This window comes from Peromyscus eremicus, chromosome 16_21 (genome assembly GCF_949786415.1).
Source record: "Peromyscus eremicus chromosome 16_21, PerEre_H2_v1, whole genome shotgun sequence".
NCBI lineage: Eukaryota > Metazoa > Chordata > Mammalia > Rodentia > Cricetidae > Peromyscus > Peromyscus eremicus.
In genome coordinates, this window is record NC_081432.1 from 25,707,251 (window position 1) to 25,728,709 (window position 21,459).

Below are 21,459 nucleotides of genomic sequence, written 5' to 3' on the forward strand. Positions count from 1 at the left end.
ATGCTCATGTATTCTTTTCTTTTCCTGCTCAGTGCTTGGGAACTCTGGGCACTGGGCGATCCAGAACAAAACAGACGCAGATCCTAGCCTCCCGGAGATTGCAGTTTGACCAGAAAAGTATGCATCAGGCACTGACTGAGAAATGCATTTGTAATTAAGACTGGAGCGAGTGTTTTGAGAAAAAAACAACCAAGGAGGTTGAGGGCAACCAGGGAAGGGCTCTCTGAAGAGGGGGCAGCTGCAACAGAGAGACCATGGGATCTGGTTCCCTGTTCTATGTTCTTGGGACACTTCCCCTTTAGTGTCTGCAAGTGTAGAAGGGAAAGCCCCCTTCCAGTTTGAACTTAGGAGGCAAGATTTCCAACTGCTGGGGAGAGGTCAGGGAAGATTTCTTGCTGATCCCACATTGACCTCGATCCAGTTCTGGTTCAAATACTGACTGCATGAATATATACTGCATATATCTAACACGGAGACTGGGTATTGAAGAGAACTGTGGAGCTGTGGAGGTGTTCAGTATTTCCAATCTGTGAGTTCAGGCTGGAGACATAGCTCAGGAGAGTCCTTGATTAGTGCCAAAAATATAAATAAATAAAATGCATAAGATCTGGGAGGACTGGAGAGATGGCTAAGTGGTTAAGAGCACTTGTTGCTCTTCCAGAGGACCCAAGTTTGGTTCCCAGCACTCATGTCAGGCAGCTCATAACCACCTGTAACTCCAGCTTCAGGGAATCTAACGCCCTCTTCTGGCCTTCATAGGCACCTGCATGCATGAGCACATGCACAAACACACACACACACATAAGTTATATATATATTTGCTCTGAAGAAGTTAAAACTGGCTCAGACCTAGGACAGGGTCATTTCAGTGTAAGCTGTGGATTAAGCTCTGGCTTCCAAGGCCAACAGGCCTGCTCCAGACCGTCTGCCCTGCACTCCTCAGTACTGGAGTATGAAGGAACGTGAATCTGTCTGAGAAAGCCTTCCTGCAAGTCCCCCTGGTTCAAGACAAGCTGGGTAGCAGTTATTCCATAGAAAGGACCTCTGGAAAGAACACAATCATTCCTTCATACCCGTGGGGAAAAGGTTGTAGGTTCCTCACTTCCCCTCTACCCAAATCCCCTGATGCTCAACTCTCTTACCTAAAATTATCCTTGCATGTATCTCATGCCCATCCTCCAACACTCTTCATCTCTAGATTACATCTTCAAATGCATGGCTACAGCGGGTTGACTCTAACTGATGGGGAAGGAAGAGCAGGCTGGGGAAGAGTTGAGAGCAAGAGGAACAAACGCTAATCCCCAAGGCACAGGTCCTGACCAAGTCAATTATAACACCATTGAACAAAACAATCCAACTGAAGGAAGGCCAGCAGGATGGCCCGATGGGTAAAGGTGCGTGCTGTGCAAACCCGAAGACCTGAGTTTGAGCCCCAGAATTCACATAAAGGTGGAGGCGAGAGAATCAACTCCACAAGTTGTCATCTGACCTCCACAAGGTGTGCTGTGCATGCAACACACACACACACACACACACACACTTTAAAAGAGAGAGAAAGGGAACTCTGAATGAAAAAAGAACAATGCTTGCAAAATCATCCCCCTTCCCCCCATTCTTCTCAGGGACCAAAGATTTTGAGGGGGGGGCAGCAGATTCCTAGAGAGGCAGCAGATGACAGCCCACAGAAACCTGTTTTGTCTCTGCGCATCTCAGCCTCAGGTCTGTTCGTCAGTCTCTCTTTAGTGCAATTAAAAATACTGGAAATTATATCCTTGCCCTTTATGATCCACCTTAGTGGCTGTGTATATTTTGAACATCCACATTACTGTGCAAAGCTGTGTGCACGAAGCCATGCGTACTGTACTTTATGGAAAATTTAAGAGCGTTTCAGAGGTAATTGGAACCATATGTGCTTTTCCCCATCCTGGGCTGTGGGAGGGAGATGAATCTCAAGATAGGCAAGGGTTTGCCCTGGAGGTTTGCTAGGCTGAGTGAGGTAAGGAGCCAGACTTGCTCTCAAGACCAGAAGGAACTATTAAAAGGCTTGGAGAGGGAGGCTTTAGTGAGGCCGGAACAAAGGTAAAATAAACAGTTGGGTGGGTGGGTGGGGTCCGTCTACTCTTAAAGCAGTAAATCCTAAACCAGTTCTACCCACAACTCATCTCTGGGCCTCGCTGCTTCCTCATCTGCAAAGGAAAGCCACAGTTCAGGGCCGCAGAACCATAGGGTCACCCTGTCAAGGAACCAGACCCACCACTTTAGACTGCAGAGGTAATACCACTGTCCAGTCTGAGTCTGGTTCTCTGCCTGCAGGGCTGGTACACCAAGGTTGGGGAAGAGCTTGGGGAAGGAAGCGTCTTCAGGTCTGTTGATGCCCTTCTTTCCAGCCCCAGACACTCTTAAAACTTCCTGGGCCCGAGAGACAGTGCCTCAGGCCTCATTGCGCAGCCTTCGGCAAACACCACAGCCGCATGGTGGCCTACAGAAAAGCGCCCATAATAACTGTGCAATAATAAAAAGATAAAGAGGCAAATAGGTATGTAGGTCAGCTCAAAAATAGCCACCCACCCACAGCCTGGTAGCCCTTGGTGCCAGGTGGGGACAAAGAGTTGGCTTTCTGGCTCTGCCCAGCTGATCTGCCCTGCTCTCCTCAAGGTCGCCTGAAATTTTTAAAGTCCCTGTCTGCACTACTGGGGGTGCAAGTTGATGGAAGACTGCAGGCCCAGCTCCCTCCCTGCGCCCCATCCCCCACCACCACCGCCCCAGCGCCAAGTAAATTCTGGGTCAGAGAACACAGAGGTTGGCCACTCTGACTTAGTAGGTTATTGGGGCTGAGTGAGGGTTTAAGGTGATGACTCACACAAACCCCCACCCCACCCCCACCATCCTTTAGGTTGTGTGTGCATGCAAGCCCCCCCCAACCCCATCCCCCCTGCCCTCCACCCCTACAGAGTCCGCTTTGTTAGCACGACCCCACCCTCACAGCCTCAGGGCTGTGAGGGCCTCCTTGGCCTTTCCCTCCCTTTCGATCCTTCCCAGACCCTCTCTAGAGAAGTGCAGGCCGGCCGTGGTGGCCCGCCCCCACCCCCTGCCGCAGCCAAAGTGCTGAGCTCAGCACCTTAGCAGCCGGCCGCCTAGGCGGTGGGCGGAGCCTGGCAAGCCCCTCCCTTCTTCCCCTCTCCATCCACTCCCCCCTTCTCCGGTTCCCCCAGAGGCACGTTCTCTGTGTCACGTCCTCGCTTTCCCCCTCTGCAGGGGGTCCGTGGGGAAGGAGCCCCCACTCCCAGTCAGCTGCTTGGCATCTGTCACCTTGATAGCCCCTCTCCTCGAGAGCACCTCAGCTGTGGGAGGAGGGGAAAGGGACTGCGCAGCCCTGTGTCATCTGTGTGTGTGTGTGTGTGTGTGTGTGTGTGTGTGTGTGTGTGTGTGTGTGTACCAATTTACAGAGCAAAGTCTGTAAGTTTTTGTGTCTCTCTGCGTTTGTTACTTATTTTTTTACTTTTGGAGACAGGGTCTCCAGTAGCTCAGGCTAGCCTCGAACTCACTCCGTAGCACTCTGTCATCTGCCAGTTGCTGAGATTATAGACATGTGCCACCTTGCCTGATTTATGCGGTGTTGAGTCTTGAACCCAGGGCTTCCTACATGCCTGGCGAGTACTCTACTAAGTGAGCTACAGCCCCAGCCTTGAGACTGCTTGAGATTGCGATCAAAATTCAACTGTGGTTCCTGGAGGTCTGTTCCAAAGTCTGTCCCTTTGTGAGTTACAGATAGGATAACTGGAGCTGGGAAGACCCCCCACACACACCTTCTCACACACCACATTTAGGGGGACATCAAAGCCTTGGGTGGGATAGAAGGTGGAGGTGGATCCCAAAGGGGTGACGACGTGATGACAGAGTCACTGTCACTTCTGGGACTAAGGGTATTTGGCAAAGGGAAACCCCTCCGGTGTCAGCCGGCCTTTCTCACCATTTTAGTCAGGGCAGCAGGGAGGGGGCCCTGCTGAATTCTGAAGAGGGGAGAACCTGGTCAGGGAGCACAGAGGCCAACACCAGAGGTGTCTTATGTCAACAGCTCCCTGGGATTACAAGTGCTCACTCCAGCTGTTCTGGGCCCAGTGACGCCCCCTCCCCCAGTCTTCACATTCTCTCATGGCTCACAACTCAAGAGTATTTGGGGCCCAGTACCCAGCATGTGTCTGGAATCATGGTTCCAGTCTACTGGCTGTGCAACCTCAGGCAAGGCACCCATAGCTGGACTCCCATTTTCTTTTTCTTTTTCTTTTTATTTATTTATTTATTTATTTATTTATTTCCCAGAGCTAGGGACCGAACCCAGGGCCTGTGCTTGCTAGGCAAGTGCTCTGCCACTGAGCTAAATCCCCAACCCCAAGGACTCCCGTTTTCTTACCTGTAAAGTGGCAATGATAAACCCAAACCCTGCTTCCACATGGTACACAAATATTGGTGTGTGTGTGTGTGTGTGTGTGTGTGTGTGTGTGTGTGTGTGTGTGTTCAACCTCTGGTGTCATCCCTCAGAATCTGTTCACCTTGTCGTTTGGGGAAGGAGTCTCTTGCTAATCTTGGAGCTTGTCAATTAGTCTAGACTCGCTGGTCAGAGCCCTAGGGGTCTACCTGCCTCTGCCTCCCCAGCACTGGGATGACAAGCCCATGCCACCGAGCCTGGCTTCTTATGTAGGTCTGGAGGGTGAACTCAGGTTGTCTGGCTTGTGGGCCAAGAACTCTCTTGACCAACTCATCCTCCCAGCCACATATCAATTATTTTAATTGACAGATATATAAACACCTACTGTTGGCTGCTAAAGCCAATGGAGCTAAAGACAGACTTTTGAGCTGGGCCTGATGTCACACCCTGTAACTCAGCACTTGGGAAACAGAGGCAGGAGGATTGTCGAGAGTTTGAGGCCAGCCTGATCCATATGTATAGCAAATTCCAGACTAGCCAAGCATACAATGATAGCAAGATCTGTCTCAAAAATAATAATAAAAGAAGGAGGTGCTGGAGAGATGGATCAGAAGTTAGGAGCACTTGCTCTTCCTCTGGGGACTTGAGTTCAGTTCCTGGCACCCATGAGGGACCCCTCACATTTCAGGGGATCCAACACCAATGCTGGCTTCCAAGACTTCTCAAATACACGTACACAATGATGTTTTTCCTTTATTTGTCTTTTTTCCAAGACAGAATTTCTCTGTGTAGCCCTAGCTGCCCTGAAACTCATTCTGTAGACGAGGCATAGCCTAGAACCCAGAGATTTGCTTGCCTCTGCCTCCCGAGTGCTGGGATTAAAGTCGTGCGCCATCACCGCCCAGCAATATAGGACTTTTGAAATAAATAAAATTAATCTTTTTATAAAGAAAAGGAAAATAAAATGAGCTTGCTCTGTTGTCTGGGCAGGTGGTGATTTTAATTTTGGCTGCCAACATGGTCCCATCCCTGACGACTTGGTACTTCCCACTCACATCTCCAGTGTGAGGAACAAAGCCCACCCTGTCCCTGCTCCCCGCTTTGAGTTCAAGGCCAGCCTGAGATATATGAGAAAAAATAAGCAAAAAAAAAAAAAAGAGGGGGCTAGTGAGATGGCTTAGCAGGTAAAGGTGCTTACCAACAAGCCTGCTGACCTGAGTTTGATTCTAGGGGCGTACATGGTAGAAAGAGAGAACCAACTCCAGAAAGCTGTCCTTTGATCTGTACACACACACACACACACACACACACACACACACACACCACACACACACAGAGAGAGCTTAAATAACGTAGTCAGTAAAGTTTATTACTTATATTAACATAGATCTAGATCAACTATATACCAGAGTGCAATGTTGTATCATTTATAACAAAGTCATATTATGCCTCCTGGGATCTGTACCAGGGATATTCCCAAAACAACTCCCATCATCCTTAGCAGCCAAACAGCCTTGAAATCAGGGTAGCTGCACTCCTGGTCCATTACTCCATAGGCCCTCCACTGACTGCAGGAAATGGAGAGCTATTTAGCCTGTCTTTTGGGACTAACTAGGGAAGGGGCTGCCTAGCCCTCCCAACTCCATCATTTTCTTTCTTTCTTCGTAAGTGTTTCAGACCCAGGATGGCAGAGGAGTCCTTCAAAGCCGGCAGAAAGTTGTTTAATGAGAGCCATTGAGGCAGACGGGTGCAGGAGAAAAGAGACACTGTCCTGGAGTTCCAAGCCTCGCTGGGTCCCTAGGGTGGGAGATGAAAAGATGGGAGGGCCGCACCAAGGCGGTCAGGCCGTCTGGGTCTTTGCTTCTGTTGAAATAAATAGTCGGGCAGAATCCTGAATCTACCCTCCTAGCTCTCAGGATCTCTCTGGCCCTCAACAGGGACAGTTTATCAAGCCAGCCCTTTGTGGGGTTCCCCTCGCCTCTGCCCTGTCCCCAGAGGAAATGACATCTTGGGAAACTCAGGACCCTAGCAGAACTGGCCATCTGTGAGCTCACTGCTGTCACATCTAGGCCTTGTCTTTGCAGCTGTGTGCCCTCACCCACCCCTGGCACGGTACCCTGCCCCCACAGACAGGCTTGCATTGGCTGAGGAGCCAGCCTAGCCTCCATCCCAGGCCTTCCCTGCCCTCCTTCCCCAGAGGTCAGCGGAGATGCAGAGATGAGCACAAAATGGCCTGGAGTCACTTGTACAAAAGGACCCCGACTGGACCCACCCCGTCTAAATAGAGTTTGGAGGGAGGAGCAACTATATGTTACAAGCTCCCCCCCCCCCGAAAAAAATCCCTTTTGTTGTTGTTTTTGTATGTGGTGCTGGGATTGAGCCCAGAACTTCATGCATGCTAAGCACATGCTGTATTTCTGTGCTGCACCCCCCAGCCCCTAATTCCAATATTTAATCAGATTCAAAAGCCCCTTGGGGATGGAAGGATTAATGGGCTCTCTGGGCATGGGGTGTAGAAGGGCACTGTGTCTTTTCCTTGGGGTGTCCTTTCTAGATAAGATTTTAAAAGCTGCTTTCAAAAGCTGTACTATATTGTATTGTCAGTATTTCCATTTCAAAAAGCAGCTTCATTTGCAAAAAGCCTCCCACTGGGTTTTTAACACTCCCTTCGAACAATCAAAATCCCACTTGAAGGCTTGTGTTGGGAGCTGTCAACAGCTTTTCACAGCCCTCCAGTGGGCCAGGTGCATCTACAATCTTGCTATTCTGACCAAGCTGTTTGTTGTTGTTTTAAGTAAACGAGCCAGAGAAGTCTTTGGGTACACATTTGCAGGCTTATTGTCTCCACCTCCTGTTACCACTCCACCCTCTCCCTCACCACCGGGGATGCGATCTGTTCTCTAGCCATCTCCACTCAGATTATCCCCGAAGTTTCCAGAGAGCTAAGGAAGCCACGACCAGTGAGTGCAGAAGCAGAGACAACCCTATGGGTCTTCAGGATTTTCATCTTGAATTCTAGGGTTCCCAGACTCACACTCCCACCCCAAGATCTGGTTTAACTTCCCAAACCCGACCGGGGCAACTTGCCAGACTGAGGCTCTGGGAACTGGTGCTCAGGACAGGCACCGCCTACAGAGGGAGGGGCAGATGGCCAGGAGTGAGCGCTCGCGGACTTTAAATTGCAGGCTCCGGTGGGTCCCACGGGAACAGAGCGCAACCGAGGGTGAGGCATCTGTTCTACATGGTCATGACTCTGGCCACAGAGACTGGGGTGTGGGGCCTGATTGCCAACTCCGGAGGTGCAAGTCACCAAAATGTGACACTAACCAACTCCCAATTGGAAGTCAGCCACCTCTCCACTAGGGCCATCTCCCAGCAGGGTGCATGTTGCACATTGTGTGCATATGAGAATTGTCTCCTGGAGCAGGACTCCTTAAAGACACACGCAAATGGGAGACTCGGATGGGAATGACATTTTCTGTGGCTGAACAAAGAGGTCCCCCTGCTTGCCCTCACCTGACAGGGATCATCAGCTTCGGAGGTGTTTTGAAGACAGTGATGGATTGGTCCCTGTCTTCTTTGGAGCCATAGAGATGTTTGGAAACAAGTGGAGGAGGCAGTTGCCCAACATTTTGAATGTACTATTTGTTCACCTTGAAACGATTAATTTTAGATAAGACTCTCGCCTCAATTTTTAAAAACGCTCCACTTTGGAGCGCCTACCTAGCATATGTGAGGCCGTGGGATCCATTCCCAGCTCGAACATAAAGAAATAAAATACGGTCAAGTATTTTGAGGTACTTAAAGGGGAAAAAAATGCTTTTCAAGAGTCCCTAGATCGGCTCTCTGCATTTGGGTGATTGGTTGCCTGTTGCCTAGGGATGTTTCCTTCCAGCTGAAAGAGCTAACTGGGCTGTCCTTGAGTGGTGCTCCCATCCCCCACCCGAGGAAGGGAAATGTTCTGCTTTGGGCCCAGCTTGAGTTGCAAAGGGGCTAGAGAGGTAGCATGGAAGTCCTGAGAAGAGCCCCTCTGCACACCCAGCCCGATCCTGGGACTCCAGTTACACATCTGTGTAATTCTGGGAATGCCATCTCTATGTTTCATAAGCTGTCCACTGGTCCATCCCAACGTTCGTTCAGGTGGGGGAACGTCCTGGGACTCTCCTGTGGACCGGGCACAGTGCTGGCTAACAGGTATTAAGATGGGTAGAACACTGTCCTCAGGCTTTTAGGGGGGAAGATGACGGTTAGGAAGAAACCTATGGGCTGGGCTGGGGGTGCAGGGGAGGCATGCCCGGGCAAGCCCGACTTGTCACAGCCAGGGCACTGGGGGAGGGAGGGGTGGATATTGAATGATGGGTCCTGATTCAGAAGCTAGCAGATAAAGCTGTCCCTTCACATGGGGGGAAGAGGTCACCCCAGTTCCCCAGGAACCCCCCACACACACACACACATTCTAGGTTCAAACGTTCTCTTAGCAGTGATAGGTCTTGTCCCCGTCATACCAAGTAGGTGTCCAGTCCAGGCCTCTGTCAGGCCTCCTTGTACAGGAGTCTGTTTATCCATCCTCTCCTAGTCTGAAAAACATCACCAGGCTAGGTTCCTAGTCCTTTTCTTCATCACTTTTCAAAAAATGAGACTTATGATTGGTGTTATGGTTCAATGCAAGAGCACTTTTCCAACATGTGCCCTGGGTTCAACCCCTGGAGTAAAACAAAAACCAAATGCTGAACAAAATCCCCAATAAAAACCAAGGATGGATTTCTTGGGGCTGTTGAGATGGCTTGGTGGGCAAAAATGCTTGTAGCCAAGCCGGCAAACTGGGGTTCAGTCTCTGGAACACACAGAGTGGAGGAAGAAGAGAACCGATTCCCATATGTTGTCCTCTGACCTCCACACAGGCCCTCTCTCTCTCTCTCTCTCTCTCTCTCTCTCTCTCTCTCTCTCTCTCTCTCTCTCTCACACACACACACACACACACACACACACACACACACCTCATGATTAAATACATGTAAAAAGACATGTACTTTTATTATTTTAAAATATGTGTATAAATTATCAGATTTCCTTGGAGCTGGAGTTACGGGTAGTTGTGAGCTGCCCAGTATGGGTACTGGGGACAGAACTGGGGTCCTCTGTAAGCCAGTTAAGTACTCTTCACAGCTGAGTTATCCCTCTAGCCCAAATTCTTTTTTTGGTTTTTCAAGACAGGGTTTCTTTGTAGCTTTGGAGCCTGTCCTGGACTAGCTCTGTAGACCAGGCTGGCCTCGAACTCACAGAGATCCGCCTGCCTCTGCCTCCCAAGTGCTGGGATTACAGGTGTGCGCCACCACTGCCCGGCCTTTTTTTTTTTTTTTTTAAAGACAAGGTTTTATGGGGCTGTGGTGGCACACACCTTTAACCTCAGCACCCCAGAAGCAGAGGGAGGTGGATCTCTGTGAGTTCAAGTCCAGTCCAATTTACAGAGCTAGTTCCAGGACAGCCGAGGCTACACAAAGAAACCCTGTCTCAAAAAACAAAACAAAACAAAAAAGATAAGGTCTTGAATTCTCTGTGTGGCCTAGTATGAGCTTGAACTTCTGATATTCTGCCTTCCACCTCCCAAGGTGCATCACACACCTGACTTGTGTGGGTTTTTTCCCTGTGGGGATGGAACCCAGGGCTTCCCATGTGTTCGGCTTCCACTCTATCAACCAGTATCCCAGCCCCTGGATAGAGTGCTTTTTGGGGAAAACAACAACAAAAATCCACAGAATTATCCAGTGCCTCTGAATAAAACCCTTCCCCATTTGAGGGAAGCTCTTTCACGAACAGAAAGATTCACTGATGGAGGCTGGATGTGGCTTAGTCATAGCACTTGCGTAGTATGCACAAAACACTGGGTTCAATCTGACCCCCGGTGTAGCTCAGATCAGGCTTCGTGATGCATGCCTGTAGTCCCAGCACTTGGGGAAATTCAAGAGGTCATATCAAGTTCTAGGCCAGCCTGGGGTACATGAGTCCCTGCTTCAAAAAATAAAGAGACACCAAACTGAAAAAAAAAAAGGGGGGGGCTTACATAGCCCATGATGGTTGTCTGTTGGATGAATAATTGAATTCTAATAAACCCCTTTCCAAACTGGTCAGGGATTCTTTTGTTTATTAATATTCACTTTCAAGAAAAAATATTTTTCCTGGGCCAATGCGTCATATTTTTCTGAAGTATTTTTTTTTCTACCAAAAAAAAAAAAATGTAATAGAGAGGAGAGAGAGGAAGGGGGAGGGGAGGCTGGAGATGCAGCCTAGTGGCGGGGCTGTGCCTAGCATGCCTGAAGCACCGGGTTCATCCCCAGCATAGGAAAAAAAAAAAATGGTGAAGAAAAAGCGCCCATAGTCCATCTCCAATGGGCTCAGCCTAGTAGGGGGAATGGGTGCTCTGCTGGTCAATTGATTTCTTCCTCCTTCTCCCTGGCAGCGGGAAGATTCACTCACACAGGCCCTCAACTCTCTCCCACTCCGTGAAAGACATTACACGATGATGTCACCTTCTCCTGCAGAAGCATTTCATCTCGCCGCCCCATCCGATGTCTCCTAGCAAGTGGCAGATCTGAATGTCAGGAAAGAAAGCCATCCCATCGCTTAGGCCTGGGAGCCCTAGAGACAAACACAGTACTTTTCTCTGCAGCTGCCTTTAAAACTGTGTCTCCTAATCTGAGCCTATCCCACCCCCGTGTGTGTGTGTGTGTGTGTGTGTGTGTGTGTGTGTGTGTGTGTGTGTGTGTGTGTGGCGCGGGGGTGTCCACAAATGTGTTCTAAAACAGGGGTTCTCCCACCTGGAAAATGAGAGTGAGTGTGGGAGACTCTGGATTCTGTTCCTTTTGCAGTTATAAGACCTGGCTGTTCTAAAAGTCAGTCTTTTTTAATTTTTAAAATATCGGCGGTAGGAGCTATGTATGCTACTTGGTTCATGCCTTTAATTCCAGCACTTGGGAGGCAAAGGCAGATCAATCTCTGTGAGTTCAAGGCCAACCCGGTCTATATAGTGAGTTCCAGTCTGGCCAGCTGTGAGACTGTCAAAAGATAAAACTGGGGAGTGGGAGGTGGGGCTGGAAAGGACAGTGGCCTGACTTCCCGGGCAAGTGTCATGTGTCACAAGCAAACGTGCCCTGCAGCGATCTGATACTCGCCCCGTCTGATCTGGTTTGGTTCCTGCCCTCCGGGCCAAAGTGTCTGATGTAAGTTTGGTTTTTCTTCCATCAGGGTCCAGGTGTGCTACACTGAAAAAAAAACTTTAAAAAAAAAAAAAAAGTCTAGTCCGTCTGAATCTCCTCCCATCCTAAGCAATCACCATTAACCCCCAAGCATCGCTGCCAGGGCAGATTTCCTGTTGCCTCGCCTGAGTGATGAAACCCCTGATGGCTATTGCACTCGGGCTTTCCCGAAGATCTCCGTCCTGGGTTCCATTGAACCCTCTGAGTCTTTTTTTTTTTTTTTTTTTTTTTTTTTTTAACACAAAGCGTGAGAGGGATTCTAGGACCCGGCGGACGCCAGGGGCTCTGCCGCAGCGGGCTAGGAAGGCACAGGCTCCGCAGTGGTCTGTCCCTAAGGCCTGCGGGTGGGTCAGTGTGTCGGTGTGACGTGAGTCCTTGTTCCCTGGCCGTGGATCAGGCGCTATGAATCCGAGTCCGTGAACTCTAACCCCCACCCAAACCCTCTGCTTGGGGGGGACAACCTCGCCCCGGGGGGAGCGCTGATGTCCTCATAAACACATCCCCCGGGGGCTGTACAGCAACAGGAAGACTGATGGGGTACACATGGAGGCCTCCAGGCCCCGAGTTGCCTTGTCTTTGGACCTATCACCAAAACGTACATCCCGTTGTTGATGCTCGCGGGACAGCGGGGTAACGTCTTTCGCCGCGCCACGGTCCCACGGGCATCCACTTGTGTGCCGGGTACTGCCCTTGGCCCTCGGGCTCCTAGACATTGGGGGTACCTGTCGACCCTTGTTCATCGCCGCTCAGGGTCCCCTAACTCTTCGTCCCGGTGCAGCCGTGGGCTGTCCCCTCCCCCCAGCAACGCGACCCTATAATAAACAAGTCTTTCCTTGATCCTCCCCTGCCGCGAGCGCCCTCAGGGACCTTGGCAGCTGCTGAAAGCCGCCTCCATTCCCTTCCAGAAAGGGGGTGTGGCCGCGGCTAAGATGGGGTGGGGGGAGGTTCGGCCGGGAGCGTTCTGGGGCTCCGTGGGGGCGGGGCCGGGCCGCTGTCACCAGGCAGGAGAGAACGTTGCGAACGTGCGCCCGGAGCCCATTGGCTGAGGTGGGCCACACTCCCGGGTCCGGATTGGTCTGCGACGCGGAGGGGGCGTGGCCTCTCCGCGAGAGCCCTTATAGGCTGCTGCGCGCTGGTGCTAGGGGATCGCAGCGGGCAGGGGGGAGGTGCAAGAGGGTTCGAAGGGACAGGCCCGGGCAGTGATCGGGGGTTGGCACCAGTTCGCTCACCCTTCGAGAGGCAGGGCGCGTTTGTCCACAGTCCTCACTGACCGCGCTAGCAGGTGAGTGTCCCTCCCGGGTGTGCACATCTCGTCGGGGGTGGGGGGAACGACCACGGCTGTCGGGGCCCCAGCGCCCTCGGTCCTGTGCAGCGCCGACACTGACGCGGGATCCTGGCCCCTCTTGTCTTTTCAGCGTCTTCTGCGATCCCTCACCCGCAGCTCAGCAGCCGGCGTCCTGGTGTCTGACCTCGCCATGCCTAGCCTTTGGGATCGTTTCTCGTCGTCGTCGTCCTCCTCCTCCTCCTCCTCTTCGTCCTCGTCCGGAACTCCAGCCACTGATCGGCCGCCGCGCTCCGCCTGGGGGTCCGCGGCCCGAGAAGAGGGCCTTGACCGCTGCGCGAGCCTGGAGAGCTCGGACTGTGAGTCTCTGGACAGCAGCAACAGTGGCTTCGGGCCGGAGGAAGGTGAGCAGTGAGCGGGTGCCGGTGCACGACTCCGGGGGGCCCGGGAGGTGGGAACGAACCGCGCTGTACCCCAGATCAAAGCCACCTCGGCTTCCCATCCCACCGCGAGAACCAGATTGCTCCAGGGTGAGAAGGCACGAGTGTGGGGCGGAGAAACTGAGGCACGGAGTGGGCAGGAACGCCGTTTTCTTAGCAAAACTAGCCCCCCGCCCCCACCCAGCGCCTGTACAGCTCCTGGTGGAAGCCGCTCTAATACCGTTCCCTGTGTTCTCTCTTCCAGACTCCTCGTACCTGGATGGGGTGTCTCTGCCCGACTTTGAGCTCCTCAGCGACCCCGAGGATGAGCATCTGTGTGCCAACCTGATGCAGCTGCTGCAGGAGAGCCTGTCCCAGGCGCGACTGGGCTCGCGGCGCCCTGCACGCCTGCTGATGCCAGGCCAGCTGGTGAGCCAGGTGGGCAAGGAGCTCCTGCGCCTGGCTTACAGCGAGCCGTGCGGCCTGCGGGGGGCACTGCTGGACGTCTGTGTGGAGCAAGGCAAGAGCTGCCACAGCGTGGCTCAGCTGGCCCTCGACCCCAGCCTGGTGCCCACCTTCCAGCTGACCCTGGTGCTGCGTCTGGACTCTCGCCTCTGGCCCAAGATTCAGGGGCTGTTGAGCTCTGCCAACTCTTCCTTGGTCCCCGGCTACAGCCAGTCGCTGACGCTGAGCACCGGCTTCAGAGTCATCAAGAAGAAGCTTTACAGCTCCGAACAGCTGCTCATTGAAGAGTGTTGAACTTCGTCCAGGGGGGGGGAGGGGGCGCAGTGCCCCCCCCGTAGCGGAGACAGGAGACTTGTGGTGGAGACTTCAGGCGAGGACTGATGGCCGCGTTAGAAAACTGACAAGAGCCACCTGAGGGGCGCAGGGCCAAGGTGGGAGAAGGAAGTGTCAAAGGGAGGTCGCTAGGTTGTGTGCAGGTGGCTCCTTGTTGGGGCACATGCCCCTTAGTACTGTAGCATGAAACAAAGGCTTAGGGGCCGCACAGGCGTCTGGCTGGATGTGTATGTAGCATGTACCTTTTTTTTTATATTATTATTATTATTATTACTGACAGTTACAACAACAGTAGTATGACAGAGCCTGGAGGGCAGCTGGTCTGCACTGGCCTCTGCCAGGGGTGTGTGCCGAGGGAGGGGGGAGGTCTCGGAGATAGTTCGTGTCTCTCACGGTCTGTTTCAGACCGAGTGTGTTTGTCGTTTGTTTTATATCTTTTGTTTGGGGGGGTGGGGATGGGAGCTTCACTACTGACCTGTCGGAGGCAGCTATCTTACAGACGCATGAATGTAAGAGTAGGAAGGGGTGGGTGTTAGGATCATTCGGGATCTTTGACACTTGAAAAAATAACACCCGGGAGCTTCGTCCAGCCTGTCCCCTGCCACGGACTGGAGGATTGAACTGTGAGGGGATGGGGCTGGGGGGATGTGGGGGGGGCTGGAACCCCTCCCCCAGAGGAGTGCCACCTGGGTCTTCCATCTAGAACTGTTTACATGAAGATACTCACGGTTCATGAATACACTTGATGTTCAAGTATTAAGACCTATGCAATATTTTTACTTTTCTAATAAACATGTTTGTTAAAACACTTGAGTCTCATCAGTGCCATGGATGAAGCGGGAGAGGGCTGGGTGGGTGGTGCTGGTGAAGACAAGTTCCATCAGATTCTAGGGGCCCCTTGTGTGTTCCCTGACCCCTTCCTGGACGACCTGGCAACCTGGTAACAGGTATGTGGACTATGCCGTCAGGGCCAAGAACCCAGGCTCCCTCAGCTCTGCTGGCTGGAGCTACTAGTGGAGTGTGCTGGAAAGTACCTGAAAGTGAAGGGTGAGTCAGACCTCCCTGGAAGACAGAGTCTCCAGCAGGAGGGTTACCTGGCTCTCCCAATGAGAAGCCGGTCACAGCCTGCTGAGCCTAAGGCCCTTATCTACGAGGCAAGTCTAAGTTGACCTGGTGCACAGTCAGGGGTATGAATGACTATCTCGGGGTAGAAAAAGGTTGAGAGAAGTTTGGAAAGGACAGTTCAGCTCAAAGCTCTCACTAACTAGACAAGGAACCTAAGCTCAGGAGAGGTGGCTTAGGCGGGAGCAGAATCTCCCGACACTACAATGGCAGAGGGATGACCGGGGTGACCCCTGATTTTCTTACCAGAGAAAGGGCCCAATCAGACAATGGGCTGGATTGGAGTTCCTTATCAGAAATGCTGGAGTGCGGCCAAGAAGGCCAAGGCCTTTCCCACTCCTGACTCCAGGGTCCACCCACACCAACTGGCTTTTGGAGAGAGCTATTGCTTCCTTTGTTTCTCTTCTGATCGCACACAGGCTTTGTGGGCCCAAGGCTGGAAAGTGGTTCTTTACTTAGCAACCTTTTGGAGGGCTTAGTTAAAACAGATCCCTCAGGCCGGCCGTGGAGCTCAGTGTGGAGTACTTGCCTAGCTTGTAAAAGGCCCTAGATTTGATCTCTACCTCTCCCACAAACCACAAAGGAAAACCAGATCTCTCCAGCGAGTTGAAGGAAGAGACTAAAAATCTGTGTTTTCCTCTGGGATTCCATCCAGGGCCTGACCTTTGGGGTAGCCAAGGAGACCCACATCTCTTTCATAGAGCCTGCAGGGCTTATTCCCCGAAATGAATGAACCTGGGTTAGAAGCCATTTGTGACAGTCAGTGTACACCTAGAATCCCAGCACTTAGGAAGCAAAGGCAGGAGGATTGCCTTGAATCCAAGGCCAGTCTGATCTACATAGTGAGTTTGAGGCCAGCCTGGGCCATATAGTGAGAACTAGACTTGCCTGGACTACATAATGAGTTTGAGACCAGCTATAGCAACATTGATTCTACTGAAATAAAGCAAAGAGGAGACAGAGAGAGAGAGAGAGACAGAGAGACAGAGAGAGACAGAGAGAGACAGAGACAGAGAACAAAGAAAGAAAATGGTACACAGCTTCAGGAAAGTCATTACCTATCTTAGTGTCCCTCTTGGTAGCCACCCTGGGAGGGGTGGGTAGGGGCAGGGGTGCTCTGGAATATCTTACACATGGAGAACAGCCATCTCCTTGGGCAAAGGCTGACCCATGCTCAGCCCGAGGGTACAGCCCAGCACTCCCTCTTAGCTGACAGGCACGGTTCGAGAACCAGACTGTGCCATGGCTTGCTCTTCTGTGTTCCTGGTCCCCAAGCAGGAGCAAGGAGAACTATGGCCAGCCCCTGCCCTGCCTTGGTCTCTCCAGGCCTGAGTGGGATGGTTCAGTAGGCCCTTCCTTTCTGAAGCTGGTCCGATGAAGGCAAGAGGAAGGACTGGTTCCTTAGCATCAGTGTGACCAAGATGCCTTACTCTAAACCTCGGCTAAGCCCTAGGCTCTGATCTTCCCAGTGGCCTTTGCTAGGGACATGGCCCCTCTGCCTTTCCTGTAGAGCCCAGAGAAAAGTAAAGCCCTTTCAAGGCTCTCCTCTGCCTCCCCCACCTCCATCTTTCACAATGACCGTGTTGAAATCTTGGCAGTCCTAGATGTCATTTATCAGCTTGTTCTGTATCCCTCCAGCCCCGTGGGGTGCTCTTAGGTTCCTCTGGTATATAGTGTCAGAGTCTTCAGCCACCCACTCTCCCTAGGCCTGGGGAACAGTAGATCCTCCCGGCCTCAGCCTTGTGAGGAGAAAGGAGAGAACTACAAGTTGTTCAGTATGCCTACTACCTAGCTTAGGGAAATACTACAGACTTTTGTGCTGGCGATTGACCCAGGGCCTTACGGTGTTAGACAACTGCTCTACTAGCTGGGCCTAATTCCAGCCCCTTAAAGGCTTGAGGTCTTGGAGGAAGTCTTGTTCTTTGTGGCCAGGGCCACATGGTTTAGAATTGATGAGATCTGGGTTCAGACTCTGACTCAGACATTTTGTAGCAGATAAACTAGAACAGGTCACTTGATCTTTGCGATCTGTAAAGGGGCGATGCTCTTGGGAAATGACTCTAAAGAGGATGCCACTGGGGTCCGGCCATGGGCACAGGAAGAGCCAGTCCTGGGTTTGAGCAGTCCTGGGGCTAGCTGTAGAACAAGAGTCCTTCCTGTCACAGGGACTCCTTGGCTCTCTTCTTTGCTCCTGCTTTCCTCCAAATGTCAATGTTTTCAAAACAGTCTTAAATAATACCGTGTTTGAAGCTGGGGGGTGGTGGCCCAGGCCTTTAATCCCAGCACTTGGGAGGCAGAGGTGGGCCAGCCTGGTCTACAGAGTGAATTCCAGGACAGCCAGGGCTACACAGAGAAACCCTATCTTGAGAAACTAAAAATATAATTAATAATAATTAGTAGTAGTAATAATGTGTGGACTTTTGTGGTCTTTTGGTGTTGGGTGTCTTATTTACTGATTTATTGCTGTGATAAGACACCATGACCAAGGCAAGTTAGAAAACATTTAATTTGAGACTCACAGTGGCTGTGGGATGTCTTTCTGTATGCTGTGAATATGTGTTGCTCCCATTGGTTAATAAATAAAGCCGCATTGGCCTATGGCAGGGCATGATGGAGCCAGGAGGGAAAATCCAAGAGAGATAGAGAGGGAAGAAAGGCAGAGTGGGGTAGACACTTTGAGCCACCGCCAGAAGAAGCAAGATGCGAGAGAACAGGTAATACCACAAAGCCACGTGGCAATGCACAGTTTAATAGAAATGGGCTGAGTTAAGTTGTAAGAGCTAGCTAGCAAGAAGCCTGAGCCATAGGCCATACAGTTGGTAATTAATATAAGCCTCAGTGTGCTTATTTTATAAGTGGCTGTGGAACCTTGGGTGGGAGAGATTCTTCCCGAGAAACCTCTGGCTGTACACAGTTGCAGAGGTTTAGTCCATGACCATCATGGCAGGGAACATGGCAGCAGGCAGACAGACATGGTGTTGAAACAGTAAGTGAGAGTTTACATCCTGAGACACAAGCACAAGGCGGGGGGGGGGGGGGAGAGAGAGAGAGAGAGAGAGAGAGAGAGAGAGAGAGAGAGAGAGAGAGAGAGAGAGAACGCTAACTGGAAATGGTATGGGCTTTTGAAACCTCAAAGCCCACTCCCAGCGACACACCTCCTCTAACAAGGGCACACCTCCTAATCCTTCCTAAACAGTTCTGCCAAGTGGGAACCAAGCATTCCAACATGTGAGCCTATGGGGGCCATTCTCATTCAAACTACCACACTGGGGATTGAATCCATGGTCTCACACTAGCTAAGCATATGCTTTATCATTGAGCTATATCCCTCAACCTAACCCTAAGAAGTTCTCATAGAAAACTTTTTGGTGGCACCTACTTAGACAGTCCTCTGCCTGCCTTGTCTCCTGAGTTAGGCATATAACTTTCATTTTACCTTGTGATTCACAAGGAAATACTGAGGTCCAAAGTGGCTCGGGGAGCATGTGTTTAGGGTTTCTCCTAGGAAAAGTGGTCTCTGACTGCCCAGGCCTTCCATGTACCCCATATTCTCCATGCTTTCAAGCTCAAGTGACCTTAGATAAGCTGCATTTGGTCTTTGCCATTGGAGGTGGCCAGCACTGCTGGAGGATCCAGGGAAAAGTCTAAGGAAACAAGGGTATAGACACTAGAATTGTACAATAGCTCATTACATGGTAATAATCCCCAAAGGAGGGCTTTCCATGAACGAGTCAGAGCAGACAGCAGGACGTTCCACCTGACACTCTGCACTGGGGACCAGACGAGGGGCCTCCATCTTCATGTCAGTCAAGGTAGCTCATGAAGACATCGGCAGCAGCCTGTGGCCACATGGCAGTGGCTGCGAAGATGGAGGTTGCTGAGTGTTGCACTGATCCAACCTATGAATAACTGAATGGATCCGTGGGAAGCTTCATGAGAAAGACAGAGGGAGTCGGAACCTTTAAGAGCTGATATCATAGACTTCATCCCTGTTCCTCACACTATCTCTTTCACACACAGTTACAAGCAAAATGATGAGTAGGGCATAAGAAGACGAAATGGTATACACTGAACTCTCTCTATGCCTAAGTGCCTAAGGAAGAAATCGTTCTGAAAGTGTAGCGTGATTAAAAGGATATAAACCAGGGCTGGAGGCCGGGCGGTGGTGGCGCACGCCTTTAATCCCAGCACTCGGGAGGCAGAGCCAGGCGGATCTCTGTGAGTTCGAGGCCAGCCTGGGCTACCAAGTGAGTTCTAGGAAAAGGCGCAAAGCTACACAGAGAAACCCTGTCTCGAAAAAACCAAAAAAAAAAAAAAAAAAAAAAAAAAACCAGGGCTGGAGAGAAGGCTCAGAGGTTAGTAATACATACAGCTTTTGAGGAAGACCCAAGTTCAGTTCCCAGCACCCACATAGAGCAGCTCATAACTATAACTCATAGCTCATAACTATACAGGGCAGCTATAACACCAGCTACAGGGTAATCCTGAGACTGTGACTTCCTCAAGCACCTGCACTTTGCACATGTCCACACTGACACACACACACACACACACACACATATAATTTTAAAAATAATAAAATTAAATCTTTGTTTGAACTATATAAACTTAATCCCAACACTCAGGACAGAGAGGTAAGAGACTCAGGAGTTCAAGGAAGCCATCCTGGGCTACATAGCCTAGGATACCTGAGACCTTGTCTCAAATAAAACAAACAACAGCAAACAAACAAACAAACAAAAAAAAACCCCAGCAAGACCTTGTAGTACCTGCCTACAATCCTCTCACTTGGGAGGTAGGGACAGGAAGATTAGGGAGTTCAAGACCACTCTAGGCTACATAGGGAGTACCAGGCCAGGACTATACAGTAAGATTCTGTTTTCCAAAACATTTGTAATTTGGAGCAATGGTTCAGTAGTTAACAGCACTTACTGAGCAGTGGTGACGCATGCCTTTAATCCTAGCACTCAGGAGGCAGAGGCAAGCAGATCTCTGTGAGTTCCAGGACAGCCAGGGCTACACAGAGACATCCTGTCTAAAAAAAAAAAAAAGAAGAACAAAAGTAAAATTTTTATTCAAAGTAGACTATAGGCCTAAAGAGAAGAGCTAACTGTATAAAACTCTAAGAGGAAAACACAGGGGCAAACTGTCTTGATCTTGGGTTGGTGATTTTGGGCTTGCTTATTTATATATTTATTTATGAGCGAGTGAATGGTTGCTTACCTATATGTATATGCAACAAAATGATCAGACAAATTAGACTTTGCCACACTTTAAATAGCAGCTACTTGAAGGGGGCATGATGACACATGCCTGTATCCCCATACCTGGGAAGCAGAGGCAGGAGGATTTTAAATTCAAGGCCACCCTGGATTATATAGCTCCAGGTCCAGCCTTAAAAAGGCTGGGGGGAGGGGGCGGTATAACTCAATGGTAGAGCATTTGCCTGGCATGTACACACAAGTCCAAGAGTCCCATCACCAGCACCACAAAACAAAAACCAAGTATTTTAAAAATGCAGCTACAGCTGGATGTGGTGGTGCACACCTTTAATCCCAGAACTCAGGAGCCAGAGGTAGGCAGATCTCTGAGAGTTTGATTCTAGCCTGTTCTACATAGTGAGTTCTAGGCCTACCAGGGCTACACAGTGAGACCCTGTCTAAAATAACAGTATCAGCAACAAAAAACGGCAGCTCCTCAGAAGGCTGAGGCAGGAGAATAGCTTGAGCCCAGGGGATTGAGGTCAGCCTGGGCAGCACGTTTCAAAACAATTACGACAAGGGACACAGTCTACAGTGAGCAGCGGGGACATGGAGAACAGAGATTGGGAACTGGGCATTCTGCCAACCGTGGGGTGACGAAGCAAGCTGAGGTTGCCGAGGCTAGATCCCTCAAATTTACCAGCCACTTCATAGTCAAATCAAATCACCAAGGCTGTTGCTGCAACTGTTATCTCCGTCTTAGAGGTGAGGAAAACCAAGAAACACAGGAGCCTGGACCCGCAGAGGAATGACCTGCGGTTTGTATGATTTCATCACTGTCCTCTGTTTCATCATCTCCGAACGCAGAGGATGGATGACATCTCAAAGTGACTCTGAGACAGGGCTGGATTGCTGGCTGCACTGGCTGCTCCTTTCCCCCCCACCTCCCTTCAGTCAC

At 50.9% G+C, this 21,459-nt stretch overlaps 1 protein-coding gene and 1 long non-coding RNA gene across 2 annotated transcripts; one reads left to right on the top strand and one right to left on the bottom strand.

Annotated features, from left to right (window-relative positions):
* Positions 1–5,774: 5,774 nt before the first annotated feature.
* On the bottom strand, positions 5,775–11,585 carry LOC131893691 (uncharacterized). Its single transcript, XR_009374733.1, has 4 exons — positions 10,954–11,585; positions 8,932–9,003; positions 7,943–8,079; positions 5,775–6,223 (listed from the first exon to the last, which is right to left on the bottom strand). It is a non-coding gene; the product is annotated as an uncharacterized LOC131893691 (long non-coding RNA).
* Positions 11,586–12,832: 1,247 nt separating this feature from the next.
* Positions 12,833–14,986, top strand: Ddit4 (DNA damage inducible transcript 4). Its single transcript, XM_059281741.1, has 3 exons — positions 12,833–12,961; positions 13,095–13,365; positions 13,646–14,986. The coding sequence occupies exons 2-3, from the start codon at positions 13,155–13,157 to the stop codon at positions 14,137–14,139; spliced, it is 705 nt and encodes a 234-aa protein (XP_059137724.1). The 5' UTR covers positions 12,833–12,961; positions 13,095–13,154; the 3' UTR covers positions 14,140–14,986.
* Positions 14,987–21,459: the final 6,473 nt, after the last annotated feature.

Coding starts and splice junctions, on each gene's coding strand:
- Ddit4 (XM_059281741.1), top strand. CDS start 13,155: ATGCCTAGCCTTTGGGATCGTTTCTCGTCGTCGTCGTCCTCCTCCTCC. Junction 13,366..13,645: donor TGGCTTCGGGCCGGAGGAAG/GTGAGCAGTGAG, acceptor TCTCTCTTCCAG/ACTCCTCGTACCTGGATGGG.